The 23387-nt window shown below is 35.7% G+C and overlaps 1 protein-coding gene across 2 annotated transcripts; it reads left to right on the forward strand.

The window, feature by feature from the left end:
• The first annotated feature begins 748 nt into the window (after positions 1 to 748).
• eml2 (EMAP like 2) lies at positions 749 to 17770 on the forward strand. Of its 2 annotated transcripts, XM_046862812.1 has the most exons (22): positions 749 to 950; positions 4266 to 4451; positions 5342 to 5468; positions 7256 to 7360; positions 10247 to 10275; positions 10674 to 10803; positions 11020 to 11169; positions 11948 to 12017; positions 12245 to 12355; positions 12490 to 12585; positions 12960 to 13094; positions 13197 to 13296; positions 13800 to 13954; positions 14413 to 14538; positions 14646 to 14777; positions 15707 to 15774; positions 15924 to 16012; positions 16179 to 16276; positions 16370 to 16457; positions 16575 to 16670; positions 16924 to 17054; positions 17149 to 17770. In XM_046862812.1, the coding sequence occupies exons 1-22, from the start codon at positions 881 to 883 to the stop codon at positions 17272 to 17274; spliced, it is 2418 nt and encodes an 805-aa protein (XP_046718768.1). In that variant the 5' UTR covers positions 749 to 880; the 3' UTR covers positions 17275 to 17770. The 2 variants fall into 2 exon arrangements, with proteins under 2 accessions (XP_046718768.1, XP_046718769.1); XM_046862813.1 differs by lacking the exons at positions 749 to 950; positions 4266 to 4451; positions 5342 to 5468; positions 7256 to 7360 and adding an exon at positions 8171 to 8321.
• The last annotated feature ends 5617 nt before the right edge of the window (positions 17771 to 23387 follow it).

Here is a 23387-nt window from a genome sequence, read left to right on the forward strand (position 1 = left end):
AACTGGAAAACAAGATAAAAAAAAATTACAATTATAATGAATAGTAATCCAGAAAGCACGAGTTATTCAATGGTTAACAATGTCTCTGTTTTTTTTTTTTATCATCATACGTGCACACAATGTTATATGTTTTATATATATATATATATATATATATATATATATATATATATATATATATATATATATATATATATATAATTTAATAAAACAAATGCAATTTTCTTCATGCCACAAAATAATAATAATAATGAAGTAAAATGTGTGACACTCGTGTCAAATCTTATGAGATTAATTGTATATTCTGATCTGCTATTGATCATAGATATAACAAATACAGTTTCAGTCATAAATACTAGTTATGCATGGATCTTAATGCAGGGTTATAGCCAGTGTTTATTGGTTTATTTTTATTAAGTCAATGATCACAAAACACACACGTTGTGTTGTTTGGTATGAATGAAGCATGCAGTGTGTGAAGCTTTTATAAAAAATGATGAGCATGTGCGTCATTTATGACACGTGCATAATCTATCATTCAGAAATATACCCCCTGCTACTTTACCGGGGGTCATGCGGAATCCTGCTGATCACTGCACATCATACTTGTTTCTATCCGTATCGAAAGGAAATATTCTCGAAGTATAAGCTGAAGGCTGTAACAGGAAACGCGCGCCTGCGCCACACACATGCACACGCGCACACACATATCCAGGCGGTGCGGCTGTTGCCATAGCAACGCTGAGCAGGTAGTCGCGAGTGTTGCGAGGGAAGGTGTTGGAGGTTCCCGTGGAAAGTGACAGACACTGGACGCTGCTGACTGCGCCGGAGGTACAGTATCTGCCGGTTATTGGTTTTTGGAAGACCACAGGAGAAGGAGATGACGGAGAGAATAGCCTCGTGTGGAAACCTGTGCGATAAGAGCTCCCTTCTACTTCGGTATTGTAACGGTAAGTTTGCCGTGAGTGGCGTGCGCGCGCGCGCGCGCGTGTGTGTGCATGTGTGCGCGCGCATTCATAATGAAGGTGCTCAGCCAGATCGGTAGATCGCACACAGCGAGTGCTCTTTGTTGCACGGTTTTTGTTAGCGTCCTTATACAGCATGAGATTGCATTTCCCCCTGCTGATGTCTAATCCTTTGATCGGACATATAGATCACACCTGCTATAATTCAATTAGGCTATAGAGAAAATACTGAGCCATTCGGAATGTACCTACATTATACAGCAATTAAGATTATTTATTAATATAATTTGTTTAAATGACACAAATGATACATATGATATTATCACTACGAACAATACAGCTACATATCATCTCTATGCGAGATGGTTGCTTGTTTTTGGCCTGCTCACTTGCTTCAGCATGAAGGTTTCGATTACTCCTTAAAAAAAGACAAATACACTGTGAGCCACATAATCAGTTTGTAATGTTTATAGTGAGTAGTATGAGACAGAATGGTATTTGCTATAAGTCAAGAGTTTATGTGATACCTTATGAAATCTGCTCTCCAGAGTTTTGTTGTAACCCCCTGTTTGTTTCGCTTCACTCTTGGGAATAAAGGTTTTTAAATAGTTCTTTACAACAAACAGGTTCTCTGTATGGATCTTTGGAGATCTTGATGTTTCATTATAGGTTCTTCATGGCATTGTGTTGGTTCTTCAAGGTATCATCGCTTAAGTTTAATGAGAAGCAATGCTGAAAGGTTTCTCCTATGACATTAGTTTGGAAAACTCCTTCTGGTTCTAACTCTAACCTTTATTTTCACGTGATTAAACCTAATTATAGTTAATAAACAAATAGCCAGCTATTTTAATAATATGTTCAGGCTTGATATATATCAGAGATTCAATTATGATGTTATGCGCATAGAATGTAGCCCTGGAATATTTAGACCGTTGAAGCAAATACTTCATAATTTCAACAATGTTCATTTAATGCATCATTTCAATTCTTTTCCATGCACACACAAATTCCTGAATCCACTGTGTGACTCAAAGCAGTCTGGATATATAAGGGATGGGCAGCATGGTAAAATATTGTGTCATAATGTATAGAACATTTTCATATGGTTTAACTGGTCATTTTACTTCACATCTACAAGGATAAATTATTTTTTACGAAACAGCAAAAAACAATAAAACTTCAAACAATGGATTTCAACCCAGCCAACTGTTTATTGTTGTATTATTTGTAAAAAAAAGTTATAAAAATACTGACCTTACTTATTCTCTAAGAATTTACTCATAATTACAATATGATATTACCATACCTCTGAGTGCCATTAGATTAATATCTTTTATTAGGTGAATCAACTACTGGACGCATGCAAACCAAAGTCTCAAGGGCGAACCATTGCCTGCTCTCCAGATGTTATTTGGGGAGTGCTATTTTTAACACAGCAGTAACATTGAAATGGTTTCAGTGGTATAACTTTAATAGGTAAAGCAGGGCTATTTAATCACTGCATGGTTAAGAATATCTACCAGAAAAAATATAATTAATTAAACATTCATCAGAACAATCATCCTGTACTCAGAAATTAAAGAATGATTAAGACAATACTACACTGTACAAATAAACTTTTGTGCTGTAGTCTCTATTGTACTGCTAAAAGCTGCACTAAGGTATGTACGTATTTAAGAAAGTGATCACTGAGTGTGCACACATTACTGTGTCAGCTGTGCTTATAGTAATTATCACACAAATAATCGTTGTCTGGCAGTGGTCTGTGTCTAATGATTGGTAGGTTTGCTTACAAATAGTGCAGCATATTGTTTACAGCCATTAAATGCTAATGTACAAGTGCACATTTATGACAGGTTAATACGCGAATATGACCAATGAGTTGGCCTCCTTGGTCAAGGTGGGTATACCTAATTAACTGAGCACTGAATGTAGATATGTATGATGACCAGTTTTTATGTATGGTTCTTGGTCACTGTGACAGATGGTCAGGATGGATGGCAGATGGATGCTCGGATTAACACTAAGCTGATAAAGTGCAATTAATGTAATGCAAGTTAGAACAAAAGACTTTACAGTATTATCAGTCATTATACTCAGACCAAGGAAATATTACATAACAACTCCTACATTACTTATTTTTCATACATACATCACCTAATCTATAAATTCAAATAGAAACAAAGTTTTGGTAAATAGAGCCTGTATACTGGTAGCAAAATGTTTTGTACTGTATAGATGAAAGCTGCTGCTCAGTGCACTTCCTGGCTGTGCCTGGTCACTGCATCATTCAAGTCTGGACCTTTTCCAAGCCTCTTCACGTCAGAGAAGAGAAGTTATATAGTCTGCTGCATAGAGAATGGCAGCAAAGAGCTTTGCAGTGGGCAGAGAGTGGTTGAAGGAGGATGGGGGGAGGGGGGACAGGGAAGCTCCAGACACAGTATCAGCCATCTAGAAACAGGAAAGGAGGGAGAAAGGAGCTTCTGTCAAACACTCCCAGACAACCCGTAGAAGCAGCAAGCTAGAGCACCACCGGCTGTCCCACTGACCGACTGTCTGATACACTGAGCCCTGATTGGAATGGCAGGTAGGAGGGGACCAATCACCTTTTAAATGAATATTTTATCAAGCTTGCACACCGAGCCTTGAGTTTCCTCTTGTTCTGTTTTGTTCTCTTGCATTCTTGTTCTCTTGCATCTCATCTACTTTGGCCCTCCCCATCTCTCCAAACACACTGTATCCTCTTTCACTGTGTCCTTGCAGTTGATGTGGTTGCCACATGCTAAAAGTACAGTACATTTTAGCTGTGCTATCTGTGTATTAGCAGGTGCAGGCTCCAAACAAAGCTTTATAAAGCATGTATGCTGCAGATCGATACATTTTCTCTGCAATCAAGCAAGCCTAGATTTGTTTTGTTTTAGTTTCGGGAACTGCTATGATTGTGTGATGACTCGAATATTTACCATATGTTACTTTGTGCGGTAATTGGTTTAATTTAAATATTGTTTGTTTGATGTTTGCATTTTCCTTTAAATCAGTCCCTTGTATTATAGGACAAATCAGCTTGCTCGGTTGTAGTTTTCAGTGCCAGTGGTATAGACATCATCCATATTGTCTTATATTTAAATAAGTGAACACTATGTTGTTCACATTTGTAGGACAAAATATACACACATGAAAATGTATCACCAACTTCATAGTAACACCAAATATTTTATATGTACTTCCTCTGTCTCTGTCTCTCTCTCTCTCTCTCTCTCTCTCTCTCTCTCTCTCTCTCTTACATAAACTGTTTTTTAGATGATTACCTGTCTGCAGGGAGTGGGATGGAGATGGATGACCGTCTGTCTCACCTGGAGCAGAGGGTGCAGCTGCAGGAAGATGAAATCCAGCTGCTGAAGGCTGCTTTAGCTGATGCACTTCGGAGACTGGGTTACTGTGAGGAATTTACACAGGCCAACAGCAGAAAAGGAGCACCTACCAAAGGTCAGTAATCATCATGATGTGCCTTTAACTCTACCTGTCAGGGACATGATCCTGCCTATCATCCAGACACAGTGACAGCAATAATCATGTGTCTTACACCAAAAGCACCACTTTTCTGAAAACTTCAGGAGTGGAAGAATTGGACTACATTACTTAAAATATAATTTGGGGAATAATTAAACTTTACTTGTTATTATATTTACTTTTAATTACATTTGAATTGCATTAGCAAGGAAAGGCTTACTTTTTAACTTCTTACATTCAAACATATACATATAGCGCATTAAACTCGCGATAAATGCAGCGTGCATTTCTGTTTGACCGTTTTTATTTAAAATATAAATAAATAAATGTTAAAGAGGTCAAATTAAAAGGGAGAGAGAAAGAGAGAGAGAGAGAGAGAGAGAGAGAGAGAATGTTGAAAAGTTTAGAATTTAGTCAGTTTATCATTTCAATTGGCTTAACATGTTTTGACATACACATTTTACGTTGTACAAAAAACTATCAGGAGTCATGCCAGTTTGTTGCCATGCTACATACTATTATTATTCTAACAGTTCATCTGCTGTGCCGTCATACTGATGTGTTTTAAACTCATATATTGTAATAATTGACTTACACTTCAGTGCAGTTGTGGCTGCTTAATTCCACTTTAACTGAGTAAGATTCTCATAGTATCTATTTCACTCAAATATAATTTCAAAAAACTTTTCTATTTTCTACATCTGAATAGTTTGTCTGTATTTTTTTAAGCATGATTAAGAGCCATGTTTCAACCTGCAGTTATTGTTAAATTTAAAACTGTTGTATGTAAAACACACCGATATCATCTGGTTTCCTAATTTGCTTATCTTATTTGCGCTTCCCCTGTTGCTGCTTCCTGGTTTCAGTTCGCCAGATTCTACAAGCCCTTCCATCCAAGCCTTTAGCCAATGGTTATGTTGAGCAGAAAAGGATGGGGGGCTACCCATCCTCACCTTCCTCTCCTAAAAAGGAGGTCCTAATGTCTATCAAAAGGTAAAATTATTAAATATTACATGTATATATATATATATATATATATATATATATATATATATATATATATATATATATATTAGGGCTGTCAATTGATTCAAATATTTAATCGTGATTAATAACAACTTAATCGCACATTTTTATCTGTTCTAACTGTACCTTGAATTAATACATTTCAAGTTTTTAATATTTTAATCAACATGGGCATGGACAAATCTGGATGCTTTATGCAAATGTATATTTATTATTAGTGAAACCAAACTCAACCTAGAGCATGAAGATAAACTATTCTTGTAAGTAATTATGGTGTTTTAAATTACGTTAATCATCAGGACACCACTGACTTTTGCTATGTTTCCACACGGATGGTTTTAATTGCCGGATGTACACATTATGGTGGCCTTTGGTGCTTAATTTTAGACTTTGTGTGGTAGCATATTAAAAGTTACATTTGGTGTCCTAATTTGCATCATTAAAACACCATTATTACTTTAAAACATTTACAAAAAATATTATACTATATTCACATAGATACATTTAGAACAGATTAAAAAAGTAGGATTAAGTTGCGATTAATCACAAATGAACTCATGATAAAGTCATGTAATTAATCACGATTTAGTATTTTAATTGATTGACAGCTTCGTACTGTATGTGGTTACTCCTTCAAAACTGTTCAGAAGGCAAAAACTGATTATAATATGAAGATAGATTACAGTTACCAAAGACAAATAAGGCTATATATGATTTAAAATATTAAATAGAAATATCAAATTATTCATTAATCATCAGCAACTGTTCATCCTGGTTATAGTTGTGGTCTCTGGAGACTTTTCTGGAAACTCTGGGCACAAGGCAGTAATTCATGCTAGATGGGACAGCAGTCCACCACAAGGCACAATGCACACACACACACACACACACACACACACACACACACACACACACACACACACACACACACACACACACACAAACACACACACACTTCACCCATCCATTCACATACCCATTTGATATTAGGGAGTTCACCTTCTGAAACTAGCGTTTTTAAAGTATACTTACTGGTTTTTAATAGTCTTATTGCCATATTTTTGGAGGCGGGAGGAAGAGACCCCAGAATAAATACTAACAGACATGGGAGGAACATACACAGACTTGAGTTCAAAATCAAACTGAGTACCTCAGAACAGAAAGATTGCACATTGAATGTAATAAAAAAAATCGTATTTTGTGATAGTGTCCAACATCTTTAGTGCTATTGTAAAACTATGGGTTTTTTTTGTTACTGGGTCTCTAAGTATTATTTATTTGCTAGGAATTGTACATTTGTATAAATTGGCATGATGATTGTGGTAATGCTGATAATGCTGATTATTATTATTAGTGGTGGTGGTAGTCTTGGTCTTGTGTTAAATCACATGAATGCCATGATTTTCAGTATCACCTAAAGGTGGCAGTACTAAGCAATAAAAGTGGAACCCGTTAAACAGGCCTCTGTGTCTATTCCAACCTGCACGATGTTTTCTTGTTCAAATAAAGCATACAACAGCCTCTCTTTTGAGTGAAAATAATATATTTAGTACGTTTTAACTTACGTCAGGACTATTTTATATATGGCTGCCACTGTGTTTTAACTTTTCACCCAATACGTTTTTAAAATGTCAGTGTTTTCCTTTTTTAGCACACTCTATCCTGCTCATACAAGCCCATATGAATAATATATGTGCTGTGTATAATAGCATGCCTGTGCTTTTGTCTCCCTGTTCTCACTTCTCATCTGTCAGAAAGAGCATGTCCACAGAGCGTCTGTCCACAGCCAGGAAAGAGATGGCAGACACACGCAGCAGAACCACCTCGTCCTGCAGCTCTACTGGTGGCAAAAGAGACGGGTAATCAATCAAACCTTTATCCTGCTGCAAATAATTGATCTTTCTCTTTTTTTTCCATTTCCGGTAGTAAGAACTACATCTAAGCACATGCATCCTGTCATCATATGAATTGAAAAGTGGAGCTGTCTATATATAGTGGAGCTGCATACAGTGTCAAATTGTTACCTGTGACAACAAGATTGCATGCTCTTTGTACAGAAAGCTTAGAGTAATTCTTTTGTACTATTTTGTTCTGTATAAGTATTTCCTGTAAAAGATTATATTTTCTTATACTGCAATTCCCTAGCAGAAAGCTAGTATCAAAATAGGATTTTGTTACATAAATGTTAGCAAAATATATGATGTGCCGCTGTCATTTTATCAGTTTCTAACTCAGCGTAAGTATTATTATACTGACTACTGTATCTTATTACATTTGTCTGCCTTCACACAAGCTGTAACACAAGTACTTGTTTTGATTGTATATCCTGGATACACTTGGTTTAACAGGGTAAAGTGTAATAATTGTTTAGTTTCTTATTGGAATCAATTATTTTACTTAGTTCCAAAGTCGAAAAAAATGCCATGCATTTTGCATTTAGGTAACATAAATACAGGCATCACATTTCACAATGTCCATGTGATTATACTAGGACACCTGCACATTGTTTGAGCAGTAAATAATCCTGCTGGATCAAGAGGAAGCTCTGTGCAAATGCTTCTGCCTGGCCAGCGCCCTGTTTGATAGTTACACCCACCACGATAAAGTTCAGTACAACTCTGCAATAAATGAAGAGGGTGTGCTTATATGAAAAGGGCTGGCCATTCAGAAGAAGGAAGTGCAATGCTATTGGCTGGATAGAGTTTTAGCCCACCATGGCTTAAGTTGTCTCACATAAGGAACTTGTCTGTTGCCTGTTTGTGCGCTTCTGCTATTTCTCATAATAAGTCAAACGAAAAGTACGATGAAGAAATCATCCAGGTAAACGTTTCTTTGTTTTGCTTTTTACATTTTAACTTTTCTAAAAAAGTATTTGGCAGATTTTGCAGATTCACCAACCAAAATGGAGTGTTCTTTTTTTAACTCTTAACATGGCTTAAAGCTGCTGGAACGTTATTTTTAAGTGACTGAAATAGGACTTGGGAAAAAAATAATAAAACAGCTGTACAAAATCCTCTGAACATTTTAAAGAGTTATGTTTGCAGACTAGTTGCATGCTGTAGGATCTTCATTAGCACAATGAAACCAGGAATCTGTTTGTTTTTTCAGTCTGTTTCCTAATAAATATATGAGGGTCGATATCTAAAAGAAATTCACATTCAGAATGTTTTTTGTTTGTTTTCAAACTGGAGCCACATATTTGCTTTAATTGCCAGATTACCCAATTCATTCTCTTTATAAAACTACAACAGTATGGGTCAAGACATGTTTTAAGGCTTTAAGACAGCTGTTTGTGAGTATGAAAGGAGTGTTTTTTTTACCAGTGACTTGCTTCAGAAACCCATTTTTTTTGTATTTGTTTTGTTTGAAATTGACAAAATATCCAGAATATTACCTTTTTTATGTTTTAGGTAATGCTGTAAAGTTACAGTTTTCACCTTGGTTCTAAAACCCCTGCTTGTTTTTTGTAAAGAGACTTATAGTGTAAACACTCTTGATGAGTGAGTCACTGGGCAAGAACATCTACATGTTACCATCTGGTATTATTTGCTTATTTGCAATGCCAGGCGCATGCAAAAGCTTGTTTCATGCACTGCATTATGTACAGCTCCCTTAGTGAAATGTGAATATTGCATTTTGTTCAGATTGATCTCTGGCACATTGATCCACCCCCTCATATCCACATGCATTAGGCATTGACTTCCTCCAACACACCCTCACTAATAGGATTCTGCCAAAACAAACACATCTCAAACTGGTTGAATAGGATCCTGCTATGCACACACCACTATTTTATGTTTTTTTTTGTATCAGTAGTTTATTCCGTTTGTTTGATTACATACATTTTTTTCATATGTATTGTTTGTGCACTGGAGATCACTTTTGTTGAAAACATATCTCCCTTATTATTTGGAAATACTTTACGTTTACTTTACTTTACGTATATTTACAGGGATTTACTTTGATGTAAATTTGGTATCTTAGTCAGCACCATGTAAATTTGCTTCAAAAGAGTACTGGCTTCTGTGCTGCCTGATTTGATTAAAGCCTTAGCTTAATGAAAGGTTTCCATGGAGTCCTAGGCAAAATGTGCCTGCTTTTTGAATGTGCTACACTGTATCCAGGCTTTACTTTAGTTGCTGCTTTCTTAAAAAAGATCCAACATGTGTTAGTGTACCATTTTTAACTGATATATTCTGTATAGCTTCTGTAGTTATTTAGCTATGTGCTCCTGTGTTCATATGTCCTATTGGTTGTGATGTTCGCTGTCTGCTGCATTCTGGCTATCAAACTACCACTTAACTGCACTCTTACTGAAAGAGGGAACAGACAGTGGAACATTGCTTGCCACTTCCTCTCCTCATACACACGCGATCGCATAGAAACAAAGAGCGAAAAGCATTGTGGTTCAGCAAGTAGGGCCTGGGGCACTATTTATCTCCTACAAATAAGCAACAACGAAATGAAAAGAAGCTTTACAAAAACTTTTAGTAATAACAATGTGGGCTGTATGTGTAGATGTATGCACATTTAATTTCTGTGCAGTTAGCTGCCCACCACATTTCTGCATTAGTGGACAGTAGTGGTTTAACAGTAAAGGATATAAAATATTTAAGCTCCACAGTAAAAGACACTGAAGTTGTGTGTGTGTGTGTGTGAATGAAGCTGCTAATAAAAATGTATACATTGAAGTACAATTCATGATATATAGATACCTAAAGATATTTGGTTTTGTTGTCTTTCAGCAAATCCAAAGAGTGCACTCTCAATGCTGGTAAGTCTACACCCAGCAGGTGTTTAATTTCACTTTGATGCTAGAAAATAGAGGTTGTCAGACAAGTTCTATCCATCAACTCTTTTATATATATTGACGCTGCTTTTTGAAAACTGTACACAAATCATAATGAACATCATGCAGCTGTTTAACTAACAGCCATGTTGCTTTGATAAGACGTTTAGTCAAAAGTCAGAGTAATAGTCGGTGAAAAAAGGGATCATCATAGATGCTCTGCAATTAAATGTAAATATATTGAAGTGTAATTAGCCAATTACTGTAAATTCTAACTATTAATTGGGATTATAACTATTTATGCCACATAAGTGGTTTGGCATAAACATAAATAAAAGGGGAAAACTGTTTACTTGAGCACCTCTTTGTCTTCTTTTAAACAGAGGATGGGTACGTGAGGATGTTCCTTCGTGGGCGTCCAGTTACCATGCACATTCCTGACCATCTGAGAGAAAGCTACAGCCTTGACCAGAAGGTGGCACTGACGGACCATAAACTGAAACTTCAGTGGGTGTATCCTTTTATCTGAGTCTCTGTACTTGTTGCCAAGTGTGCATAATGTACTATATTCTGCCTTAATTATATATATATATTTTAATTTAATGATATTTGATTCCTTTTTAAATTCTCATTTTTTAAAATTATACTCATCAAATTGGCTCCTATGGTTTAATGCATGTAGTGTCTCCCTATGGTTTGTTATTTTTACTTCTTAACACAGTGTATCAGTTATGGCTACAGGGGCAGAGACTGTCGCTCTAACCTCTACTTGTTGCCCACGGGAGAGATTGTCTACTTTAATGCTTCCATTGTTGTGCTGTATAATGTGGGGGAGCAACAGCAGAGACATTACCTGGGCCACAATGATGATGTAAAATGGTGAATATCCACACTATATGCAGAAACTGGCCTTAGTTGTACCAAAAGATTGACACCAAACACTAGACACTAAATGTTTGCGCACAGAACTATTTAGTCAGTAAACCACAATAGCACAATAAAAGAATCCACCTTCTGTAGGCAACAGTTTAACAGTTTAACTGCAGCTGTTATCTCTGACACTGCTGATATCTTGATCAAAATTGGAGATCGTCTAAGCTCCACTTTTTAATCTACTTTTATCTATGTACATAGAGGAAGGAAGTGAAAATGGCTTCTGATACAATTTGCATCTCAATGGGCACAGGCTATTTTCCCTTTTGCTCATCACTAATGCTGTAGGCTCCTATCTGTCAGATAAGTTAAATGAAGCAATATCAATACTACATTCAAATATTTTTGCACTGAACCTGAGCCTTGTATATTAAGTACTACGCCAGTTCTTCCTAGGTGATAGCATTATTTAATGCAAATCAGATGGATATCTTGCTATTATTTTAGAATTTAATCAAATTCATAACTGTACAAAATGTAAAGTATTTTATTTTTACACTATTTTTCTATCTTTAAGCATTGTTATTGTCTTTGTCTAAAATTTGAATGTTATACGCTTGCATGCTCCTGGAGATGGAGCTGTGTGTGTGTGTGTGTGTGTGTGTGTGTGTGTGTGTGTGTGTATATATATATATATATATATATATATATATATATATATATATATATATATATATATATATATCTCATGGTCTGGCTGTGACCAATTCAATGTTCCCTGTAGTTTGGCCGTCCACCCTGACATGGTCACCATAGCAACGGGACAAGTTGCTGGAACATCCAAAGATGGCAAAGTATGCCTTGGGTTTGAATTCTTTCCCTCTTTCCTTTTTGTCCTTTCTTTCTTTTTCTTAAACCGAATTGTTAGTGGGCTCAAGTTTCCTACTATTAAACAGAAATAAAACTTTTAAATACCTTGCACATTCGTGCTTTATTCAAATTTGAATATACTTGTCAAAATGGAAATGTATTGAAGTAGGTGTATGCTACTAAATAATTGTATTTTTATTTCTTTGATAAGCTGTTGGCTCCTCATGTTTGTGTCTGGGACTCTGTTAGCCTGAACACACTACATGTGATCGGGTCTGGTGTATTTGACCGTGCTGTCACATGTGTGGCCTTCTCCAAATCGGTATGTTGAATTTAAAGCTGTAAATCTTTGTTCTAAATATGAATTGAGTCATATATGGAAAGGTGCACCAACAGAATGTGCTAAGTAATTTGTATCTAATTGCAAATGTGCATGTTTTCTATCCACACCTGCAGAATGGTGGTGCTTATTTGTGTGCAGTGGATGATGCAAATGACCACATCCTATCCGTGTGGGACTGGCAGAAAGAAAAACATATTGCTGATGTGAAGGTAAAATGAGGATGATAAATCATTATTTCAATTATTTTAAATTAATTTAATTCATGCTTATTAGAAAAATCTATATATTTTAAAATACTACTGGTTTGATATTCTGATATTTATGGGTTCACATAAATTTAAAGTGGAGGCTGATTTCATGAATGAGTTGTGGTGGTTTGTAGAGCTCATGGGGGTTCAAAACTTAATGTGATGCTTATAATAGAAACCAGTCTTTGACCAGAAATCCGTGTAAGTCACATTTGATTTCAATTATTAGACTGCATTTATAATCAGAAAGGAAATGGCATTTAAAAATTATGCCCCCTATTTGGAAACATTAAGATTTGTCACATTGTATGAGATGCTTGCTCTTCACGGTGCAGTGCTCAAATGATTCAGTGCTTGGAGCAGTCTTCCACCCCATGGAGGCCAATCTAATTGTCACCTGTGGGAAGTCCCATATCAATTTTTGGACGATAGAGGGGAGCACTCTAACTAAGCGCCAGGGACTGTTTGAGGTTTGTGAACTTCTCCATATTTAATAATATTTTTACTACTGAGTATGTTGCATTTCTTTTTAAAGGTTTTCCCCAAATTTACATTTTGATGTATATTTTCAGAAACATGAGAAACCTAAGTATGTGCTTTGTGTCACCTTTGCTGAAAATGGAGATGCAATAACAGGGGATTCCAGTGGAAACATCTATATTTGGGCTAAAGGTTAGGAAATCCTTTCTTTTTAACTGTAACCCTTACTTCAGTTAATTATAAAAAAAAAATACACCTTTTAGGAGAGCAATGTACATCCTGCAACATGCCATGTGCAATAACAGAGTATTGTCTGTATTATTGCAAGAAATTATTAGGAGAAAATTCAATACATAATAAAAATGGTTTATTGGCATTCACAATAAATAGATCCTACTGTCAAAAAAGTTATGGTGCAGGGAAGGATAGAAAAAATGTATAACTTAGTTGTTGCTATTGGGCTGCAGGTAACAAATAGAGGGCAGCAAAGTCTCGGATTAAATTTTTAGTTGATCTATTTTCTTTGCCATTTAGAAAACAAGCTCTTTTGTATGTTGGTTCATGATAATGAGGGAAAATGGGCAGTTCGGTTTATGCAAAAACAGGACAGTAGGCAAATCTTATTTGAATAACAAATGCTACTGGTGGGAACACGTCATCGTGATCTTTCATTTGATGGTGGATTTTGGTGACAGGTGGGAATAGAATCAGCCAGGTAGTAGCAGGAGCCCATGAAGGCGGGATCTTTTCCCTGTGTGTGCTGAAGGACGGCACACTGGTGTCTGGGGGAGGAAAAGATCGCAAGGTGGTGCTATGGGATCGTGAATACCGCAAACAGAATGAGATGGTGGTAAGGCAACCTGCAATTTTAGAGTTTACATCCAAAAGCCTCTTTTATATCCCAGAACTGTTTAGTTTAGCTCATTATCACTCTAGTCCTAATAGAAAGAAAGAAAGAAAGGCAAAGGCAAACACTGTAATGTATTTCAGCTGTTACTGTACATATGTGTTACTGATTTCCAATAAACTTTCCCAAATTCGGGGATAGTAGTAGCCGGAGATGTAGTGAGTTGAGTATGAGTTCATTTGCATAGTGTTTAATTGTCATTGAGGTTTTGGTTTATATTCTATGAATATTAGGTTTAATTCCCTATTTTAAGTAACAATGAAAGTCTTAAAACAGTATTCAATAAAGTTGAGTATAAATGCCTATGTTTGATTCATTCTGTTTATCCCCAAGAGTTTTTTTTTTTTATTATTTTTTCTTCTTGACAAGACAAAAGATGATATGTTTGTGCTTTTATCCAGGTTCCTGAAGCTTTTGGGCCTGTTCGCACTTTGGCTGAGGGAAAACAAGAGGAATTGTTTGTGGGAACCACCAAAAATGCCATCCTGCAAGGCTCTTTTTCTGGTGCTCTCACACCCATCGTTCAGGTTCAGTTGAAATCAGTAATGCAATGGAAAATATTCAGATAATTAAGAAACATTGCATTTATTCTTCCCCATACACTGTTTTCTGTTTATCAACATTTGCCTGACAGGGTCACACAGATGAGTTGTGGGGTCTGGATGTACACCCTAGCACTGAGCAGTTTGTGACATGTGGTCAAGACAAGCAGGTCCACCTGTGGGATGTTACCTCTCACCAGCCTCTTTGGAGCAAGACTATTGAGGTCTTTATTTGTTATGTTCTTGTACAAATATGTTTACAGTAAATAACAATGATATTTATAGTACAATCATTGTAGAGTAAATCTGTATTTGCTGGGCAAAAGAACTACCAGTATGTTTGATACTGTATATCTATCAATCAGCCATAACATCGAAACCACTAACAGGTTGAGTGAATAGCATTAATTATCTCATTAAAATGGCAACTGCTGGAATATGTTATGAAGCCAGTAAACATTCTGTTCTCAATGTTGATTTGTTGTTGGTGCAAGGTACTTTGACAACGGCAAAAATGTAATGGTTTTCATGGCTGGTCTGATCCCATAGAAGAGCTATAGTTAAAAGCTAATAATAACGAGGAAATAATATATTGTATATTAACCATTGAGCAGAAAAAAGGTGTTTTCTTTTACATGTAATAGACAGCCAGGGAGGAAGGCAAGTCAGCAGATTTAATGTTCTGGTTGGAAAGTCTGGCCACTGCCATTCATGTGGATGTTACTTTGACACTACCACCTATCCAGTGAGTGTAGCAGACCAAGTTTACGTCTTTTTCAATCTTCACTTATGGCCATGGCCTCTTTCTGCAGGATAATTTTCTGTGCCACACTGCATAGGTATGATTCAAGCACTATGGATTTAAACATGGCAAACAATTGAGAGTTCATTTGGCCTTTAAATTTCCCAGATCTCAATACGTTCAAGCATATGTGCTGGACAAAGAAGCCAGGATCAGAGCTGTTTGACAACACAAGGGGGATCTACACACAATTAAGCAGGTGGTTTTAATGTTATGGCTGAATGGTGTATATAAAAAGACATGACTTTAACTGGACCTACCACATCTGCTATCATCGTATAAAGTGTATTTTCTCTGTAGCCATTCCTTGCTATATTTATCATCACTTTGTTGATGTCCCCTGACCTCCAGGACCCTGGCCGTTCTGCTGGCTTTCACCCGAGCGGCACTGTGCTTGCTGTGGGCACCATGACTGGAAGGTATGCATGCACATGAGGGTTTTATCATGCAGTCAAAACAAGTACAATCAGTACTTGAGTGTTTCTTAAAAAAATTAATATATCTATATATTTTTTTTAAATAAAAGATGTTGAGCATGAACTTTGTGTTCTTTGTGTTTATGCTGTAGGTGGTTGGTTTTGGACACTGAAACCAGGGATCTTATTTCTATGCATACAGATGGGAATGAAATTATTTCCAATATCAAGTACTCTCCAGGTCTGCATAGTTTAAATTACTACAGTTATTAGTTAGTCCACACAACAATGAGCATTTAATAATGTATATGCATTGAATAAAAACAAAGTACATTTTGCATACACCCTGAAATTAAAAAAAAAATGTCTTCTGGACAAGGTATATTCTGTTTTTTTCTCTCTCACAGATGGTGCTTACCTAGCTGTGGGATCTCATGATAACTTTGTTTACATCTATGCCGTGACTGAGAATGGAAAAAAATATAGTCGAGTTAGCAAATGCACAGTGAGTCATTTTCTTGAGCAAATCAGAATGATCCCTCCAGTTTGTAATGCTGTCGTCCACCCTGTACTCACATCTTTATGTCTCTTTACTTAGGGGCATTCCAGCTTTGTTACTCATATTGACTGGTCCACTAACAGCCAATATATTGTCACAAACTCAGGAGATTATGAGATCTTGTTTTGTGAGTTGCTATGTCATCTTGTTTTTTTTTCGTTTTTTTTTTTTATAAAATAATAATACTTAATGGAGATTACATCTGATTTTTTTTTTTTTAATCCTTACAATCTCTTTTTAAAAGGGGAGGCCTCCAGTGGGAAACATATTACAAGTGCAGATGCAGTACGCAACCTGGAATGGGCCACATCAACTTGTGTGCTTGGTTTCAGTGTGTTTGGTGAGTCATATCACTACATAATAAGGAGTCAGCGGTTTTTCACATTTCAAAACAATAATTTGGGATTATAGTAACTAGTTGGTAAAAAAATGTTTCCATTGCTGTGAGGTTGACAGAGCAATTAATCAACAGCTTGTCATAAATGTTTAGGATTCAGGTTTATATGAGGCCCTTTTTTTATTTAAAGTAAAACTCATTCATGGAAGAAACTTCCTGTGTTGTGAAAATATTTTTCTCTGTCTCATGTTGCTAGGCATCTGGCCAGATGGTGCTGATGGCACAGACATCAATGCTGTTTGCAGGTCAAATAACCGTGGTGTCCTAGCCTCAGGCGATGATTTCGGCAAAGTGCGTTTGTTCTCTAACCCTTGTTCTCAGCCAAGGGTAAGCTTTCTGCACTCATCTGTGCAAACACATTAACATGTGTTGTAGAAATATAATTCAGTTTATAAAATTTGCTTTCTTGCCTTGCTTTCAGTCACCTAGTCATGAATATGGTGGGCACAGCAGCCATGTGACCAACGTTGCCTTTCTCCATGATGACAGCCAGCTCATCTCTACTGGAGGGAAAGACACCAGTATTCTTCAGTGGGCTTTTGTCTAATTATGCCTGTGCAGCCCTACTGCTTTTTTACATTAGCCTCCTGCCCACCAGAGGGCAGCACTGCTGTGCCTACTCTGCATCCCTACTGTCCTGTCAGTCTATAGTCCACTGAACTTATATGTATGTAATGTGAGTCACCTTAAGTGCTGGTTCTTTCGTTTAAAAAACTATTTAAACAGGTAAAACAGGGAAAAATAATCCAGGATAAGTAATTGCTACCAGCCCTTGGCCTAAGATGTATTGTGCACCATGCTAATGCATGAGCTGTAGTGAATCAGAAAAGGCATGTCCTAAATGCTCAGCCATATATAAAACTAATAAGAAAGGTTTGACCTCTTGTATGAATATTGTACATTATGCAGTCAATGGGTGGACATATGATTTGGAAACTACATGGTGATTTGTGTCAGTTAGTGCTTTATATTTATCTAGGAATTAACCTATGATGTGCTTTGCCTTCATTTTGTTAATAAAATTTTTACAGTACTCACATTAACCCACATCTCTTTAAAAGTGACTGGTACATTCTTTTGTAATTGACTTTTAATGATGCAAGTTTGTAGTGCTGTTGGTAGAAACCTGAAAGAGGATGTGTAGGTGTAATTTCCTCCATTAAATTAGATGTATTGAAAACCTATTTCCAATGCCAAAAAAAAGTTTCAATAAAACAGTTTATGGCACAGCATGCAAGCCAAACTCCTTACATTCATAAACTAAAACTCATACGCATACATCTGTGTAACTTGGGCTTGCTCCACCTCTCCAGGACTATTGAGCAACATCTCTTCTATTGACAGAAAACACATAAAGGCAGCAAGAATCCATCATAAGGTAAGTCTGAACAACAAATATCCACCACCAAATTTTCCAGTCAAATTTCCTTGCCTCCTGTTTTCATGTGGGTGTTCAAATTATTGTCTAAACAGGTGTGTATTATGCTGGGGTTAACAATAACATGCAATTATTTACACATTTTTGCATTTGCAATTTTTTCAGTTGTAAATCAGAGAGCCTTAAATTGGTTCATAAATTTCTGCAAACGATTCAGAACCTCCAGTTTAACAAAGCAATAAATAAACATCCTTTTTTTTTTTGGTTCTTTTTCTACATTACAAATGAAGTGACATGCAGGAAATGTCTTCAAAATATGCCAAGGCCATCCAAAAGTTCACAATGTGTATGCTGCAATCACATGCATACTAGTTTAAAAATAAATAATAAATAAATAAATGTGACTAAGATGTTACTGCATCAGAGGACAGTGGCAAGATTTAATCAAATTACTTGACTGATTTCATTAAGGTTTCAACAAATTACTACATAATGGTTAGTTATTTACAATACAATATGTAAATCTAATTTGTAAAACTCATAATCATAAACTCTCTTTCTGACTGCAGGGGTAAACGATTTGCACTATTTGGAGAAATAAAAAAACCATTTTATATATATTTTTTATAATAAGCATTTTAGAAATAAGATTGTGTAGATAGTGCTTTCTACACAGCTATGTGGAACAGCCACTTGGAAAAGTGTTTAGGGCAAGATAAGAGGAAAATACACCCTAAAATAGCTCTGCTTTTAATCCACACAAACGGAAAACTTTCCTGCCCAGGTTCCTTTCCTCGTCTGTTTACTTCACTTTGAATTTAAAATAGAATGAAGCTACAGAAAGGCATTCAAATGGATATTAATTTTGGGCAATACATTGTTTTCATTTGTCCCTTGTGTATGTCTTTGTCTCATATGAGATGGTGAACAGTGCAAAGAAATTACATACAATTCTCTTCAATTATGCTTAATGAAAACATGCTACTATTCCTCAGATAACATTCCTGGCACACACAATCTTAAAATATTCTCAAATTTATTATTTTATTGCCCTGTGATTCGGTGAATGTGATTCAAGCAAAATAAAAATAAAACAATAATTCTGGAAATGAACACTCTGCAAAGTCCCCAGCCATGTTATTCTTGTCCATTGTTGTAAGGTCTATGCTTCTGTAAAAATGGACCAAGATGTGCAAATGGGATATGAGACTTTATATTAATTGCTACTTAAATTAAGTGTCTACCCCTTAAATAAATGTAAGTACGTCCATCTTGGCATTTAGCTTTCAACAATACCTGGATGAGATGTTTGCTGCCCTCAAGCTTAAAAAGTTTGAAATGTGCATGGTGATTCCAAAAATGCTTCATGATATGCTAGATGATAATATTAAAAAAACATCTTACATATTTCTGATCTTTTATGCATTTTTGAGGCATTTAAGTGCCTAGGGTCATTAATTGTTTTGATAAAAGTGTTTAGATCAAAATGTGTCTGTTGTATGTTTAGGGAGGGACAGATTGTGGAAAGGGAGGGTTTGTTTGTTTGTTTGTTTCTTTTTTTTTCTTCCGTCCGTCCGTCTGCTACGTTTATATAAAAACTGCTATAAAAAATGATTAAAAAATAATAAATGCGAATACATTTCCAAATTTTTGAATTTCAAAACAATATCATATATATTTACATATTTTTTATTTGCCTTGCATGTTATATGATGTCAGAGGATTGATCCAGAGGTCAAAAATGCAAACACACCCTTCACTAGCAGGTGTATAAATTGTAGACAGATTCCCTTTATAGAAACATCTCAAGTACTTTATGGGACCGACACTGTTGCAGATAATGGCATAATTGGATTTTGTCACTGATGCTCTTGGGGGCAGAACATTGGTACTGATGGATATCACATTACCTGGGTTTTATCAGGGCTGAAATTCAGTCTTAGAGGTGAGTGAGTGCAGCGGATTTGTTCACAAATCAAGAACAAATTAACACATAAAAAAGGAGAGTGCAATAGTAGCTGTCTACTGCGAAGCTGGTATGCCGTCCCTTTGTTGACCACATCTCTGGGTAAAACAGCAAATGACAAGTATTAATTTTGGAGAAAAAAAAAATTACATTGATTTGGTTCTAAAGAAAAGGAAATAATTGGGAGTCTAACTCAGCTGATTTCTGATCAGCAAGTCTTGCTAAAATGTCATTTAATGATCTCCCAAACCATATTTACATTACTTGCAATATGAATTTGAGTAAGCATTCGCTGTAATATTCATATAAAAGATGAAATTTAAAAGGATAAAACAGTTGATTGTGCTAAAGGTGAATATTGTGCATGTGATGGCACTAGTGATAGTGATGAGTTAGTGATTTATTGTGTAAACAGTAACTGCTTTTTTTTTTATTTGAGTTTCTGCACTCAAAGCAATGGGAAAAAAATATATATGTGTCAAAAATGTTACTCAAAAGTTTCTTACAAATCCTAAAACCTAACAAGGATATAATCCTTTTATTACTTGTGTTAATTTTCATTCAAATATACTTCTAATGATGTTTACTAAATAAGATGAAGCTGTGCAGAGAGGCGGGCATGGTTTTTATCTGACACTAATTGCTGTGGTATCCCGTGGGAAGAATCATTTCACGAGAGTTTTGTAAAGCAGAATGGGGTCATTTTGGTTCATATGGTCACATTATAAGTGTATCTAAATGTGAAAGTTAACTGGTAGGAAGGGCAATAATTACAGTTTATGTTTTTATTGGAAATACTGAAAACAGTTGTCTTGTTTAAGACCAAAATTGAAGTTTCGTCCTTGAAAAAACTACATTTGTCAACAACCTAGCAGTGCTCATTACTCTGAAAACACTTTTTCTTACCTTGAAACATAGTGGTGTTTCCATCATGTTATGTGGACGCTTTTCATTTGTAAGAACTAGGAAAATTCTAATATTTACAGCAAGATTTCCTATTTACAACAGGGTAACTTCCCTTTTACTAATAACTTAAAAGCAGAGCCAATTGAAAATTTATGGTAAGACTTGAAAATTGACATTCACTAAAAGTTTCCATAAAATGTGACAGAGCACGAGGGTTTTTTTTTTAGAAGAATACACAGAAATCCTATTATACCAAGTGTGCAGAACTGATCGAGACAATAAACTGCCTGCTCATGTTATTGCAGTCAAAAGTGGCACTACTAAATTTTGACATAGGAATTGAATACTTATGTAGCCAGCATGTATTTTAGTTTAATTAAATCTTGTCACAATATTTTCTTGTACATCGCAATGTTTTGTATTGTACAAATAAAATAAGGGGAGATCACAATTTAATAATAAGTGCCTGTCAGTTCCAGTCCATTTAACTACAAATGTGGAATGGTTCAAGAAGGGACTAAATACTGGTAGCTGTATGGCCACAGTAAAAGTTGTTTCCAGATCTGTAGCTCCAAATCATACTCTGTTAAGGGTTGGTCTTGTCTCCAAAACTGTTTTTGGTTTTCATGGATAGGATAGCAAGAAACAGCCAAGGCTGGATAGGTATAAGTGGAATTCCAATATGAACTTGAATGCTTTCAGATTATATGGGATTATATCAGGATGTTATTATAAGTGAATAGACTAAAGGTAAAGGCTAGGAGTGACAATGTATGGTCACTGTACCAGTTTGTGAAAGCAAAATATAAGCTAGGGTTTGGATAGTGATCAATTAAAATAAGGAGTACAAGAATCCAATGACCTGAGAATTTCACACAAAACATTTTTTAGTAAATACACAGAATAATGTGACAAAAAAAAAAAAACACTGAAGGCTCTGTGGATGGAAATGCATTGTTGATAACAGAGGTCAGTTCAAATTAAGCCTCACTTCTATCAGGCAAGAACAGAAATCTAAGGACAGAGGATAGTAGAAAACAACAACAAAAGAGAGCTGAACAATAGAAATGAAACCTAGTCTTATTCCTGTCTTCAACTGTCTAGGTTTGGTGAGTCTGTGTCTATGATAGCCTGAGATTCTTGCTCTTGGCTTATTTATTGATAGTTTGACTGAAGCCTCCATGGGAATCTGTCTTGCATGACCTTAGCTTAAAAACATAATAAACAACACATTTAGATAAATACTTTCACATTAAACATAAGGCTGAACATGCTGGCCATCTGCTTGTCCACCTGTAGTCCAAAGAAGATGTATTTTTATTATTATTTTGTTTTGGTTGTGTGCATTTTGAATGTAGTTATGTGTAATGCATAGGTAGATATGGAGTTAAAATCAGCATTGATCTTTTACCAAGTGCACAAATCTTCATGTTACATAAATGAATACCGCATTTGTATTACCTTTACCAATGAGTGTCCATCTCTCTTTATATGCACACCTCTGTCTAAATGTTCTAAATTATATATCTAATCAATATAAATAATACATTATATTTGCAATTGTAAATACATACATAATAATGTAATGTATTAATGTAAATACGTACATAATTATAATTATGGCATTTGGCAAATGTGCTTATCAAGTCTGAAATACAATTATCTAATTTTGTACAACTGAGCAGTTGCTTGTTTAATGGCCTTGCTTGGGACCCAGTAGTGACAGCTTCCTGTTGGTGGGATTTGAACTCATGACCTTCCCAATCCAAGACCCACTTAATTAAGAGCAAGTAGCTGAATGCTTGTAGGAAATTTCATAGAAATATAATTTTATCCAGCTGATTAATTTATTAGAGGTCATAGCAAGTACAAATGCCAGAATTATTTTTCCTTTGTTCATGTTTAAAGTATATTTATGTGTAGGTATTAAATTATTAACAAAAACAACTAAATATGTTGAAGCTGGATGCATTTCCATCAAGGCTGTTGGCCTCAGGTTGTGTTTTAGTATACTTAGCATTAGCATAGACGATAATAATAGCAAGTAAAATGCTTTTCAAATAATCCTTTAACAAACATTCTACAGTTTTCATCATAGTGGGATTAAACTGCCATTCAATATGCACCACAAATTGTAAAGAAATGCTCAAGAGGAATTTGATATTCAGTCTTTCCATTGTTTGAATTATTTGACCATTTTCAATCAAGTGCTCTTAATTTTAATCAAATGAAAACCAGGCTTGTGTGTTTGCATTTCTCTGTTGAATGCACTAAGATCAGTGCACCATCATTAGATAAGGGAACAGTTGAACAGCTGCTGGCTGAAAGTTTTTTTTTTTTTTTTTGAGCCTATAAAAGCTGGAAAGCGTTTTCTCCGGTAAAGACAGGTGTAATTTCATCCCAGATATAC

Source organism: Silurus meridionalis, chromosome 12 (assembly GCF_014805685.1).
Source record: "Silurus meridionalis isolate SWU-2019-XX chromosome 12, ASM1480568v1, whole genome shotgun sequence".
NCBI classification, from domain to species: Eukaryota; Metazoa; Chordata; class Actinopteri; order Siluriformes; family Siluridae; genus Silurus; species Silurus meridionalis.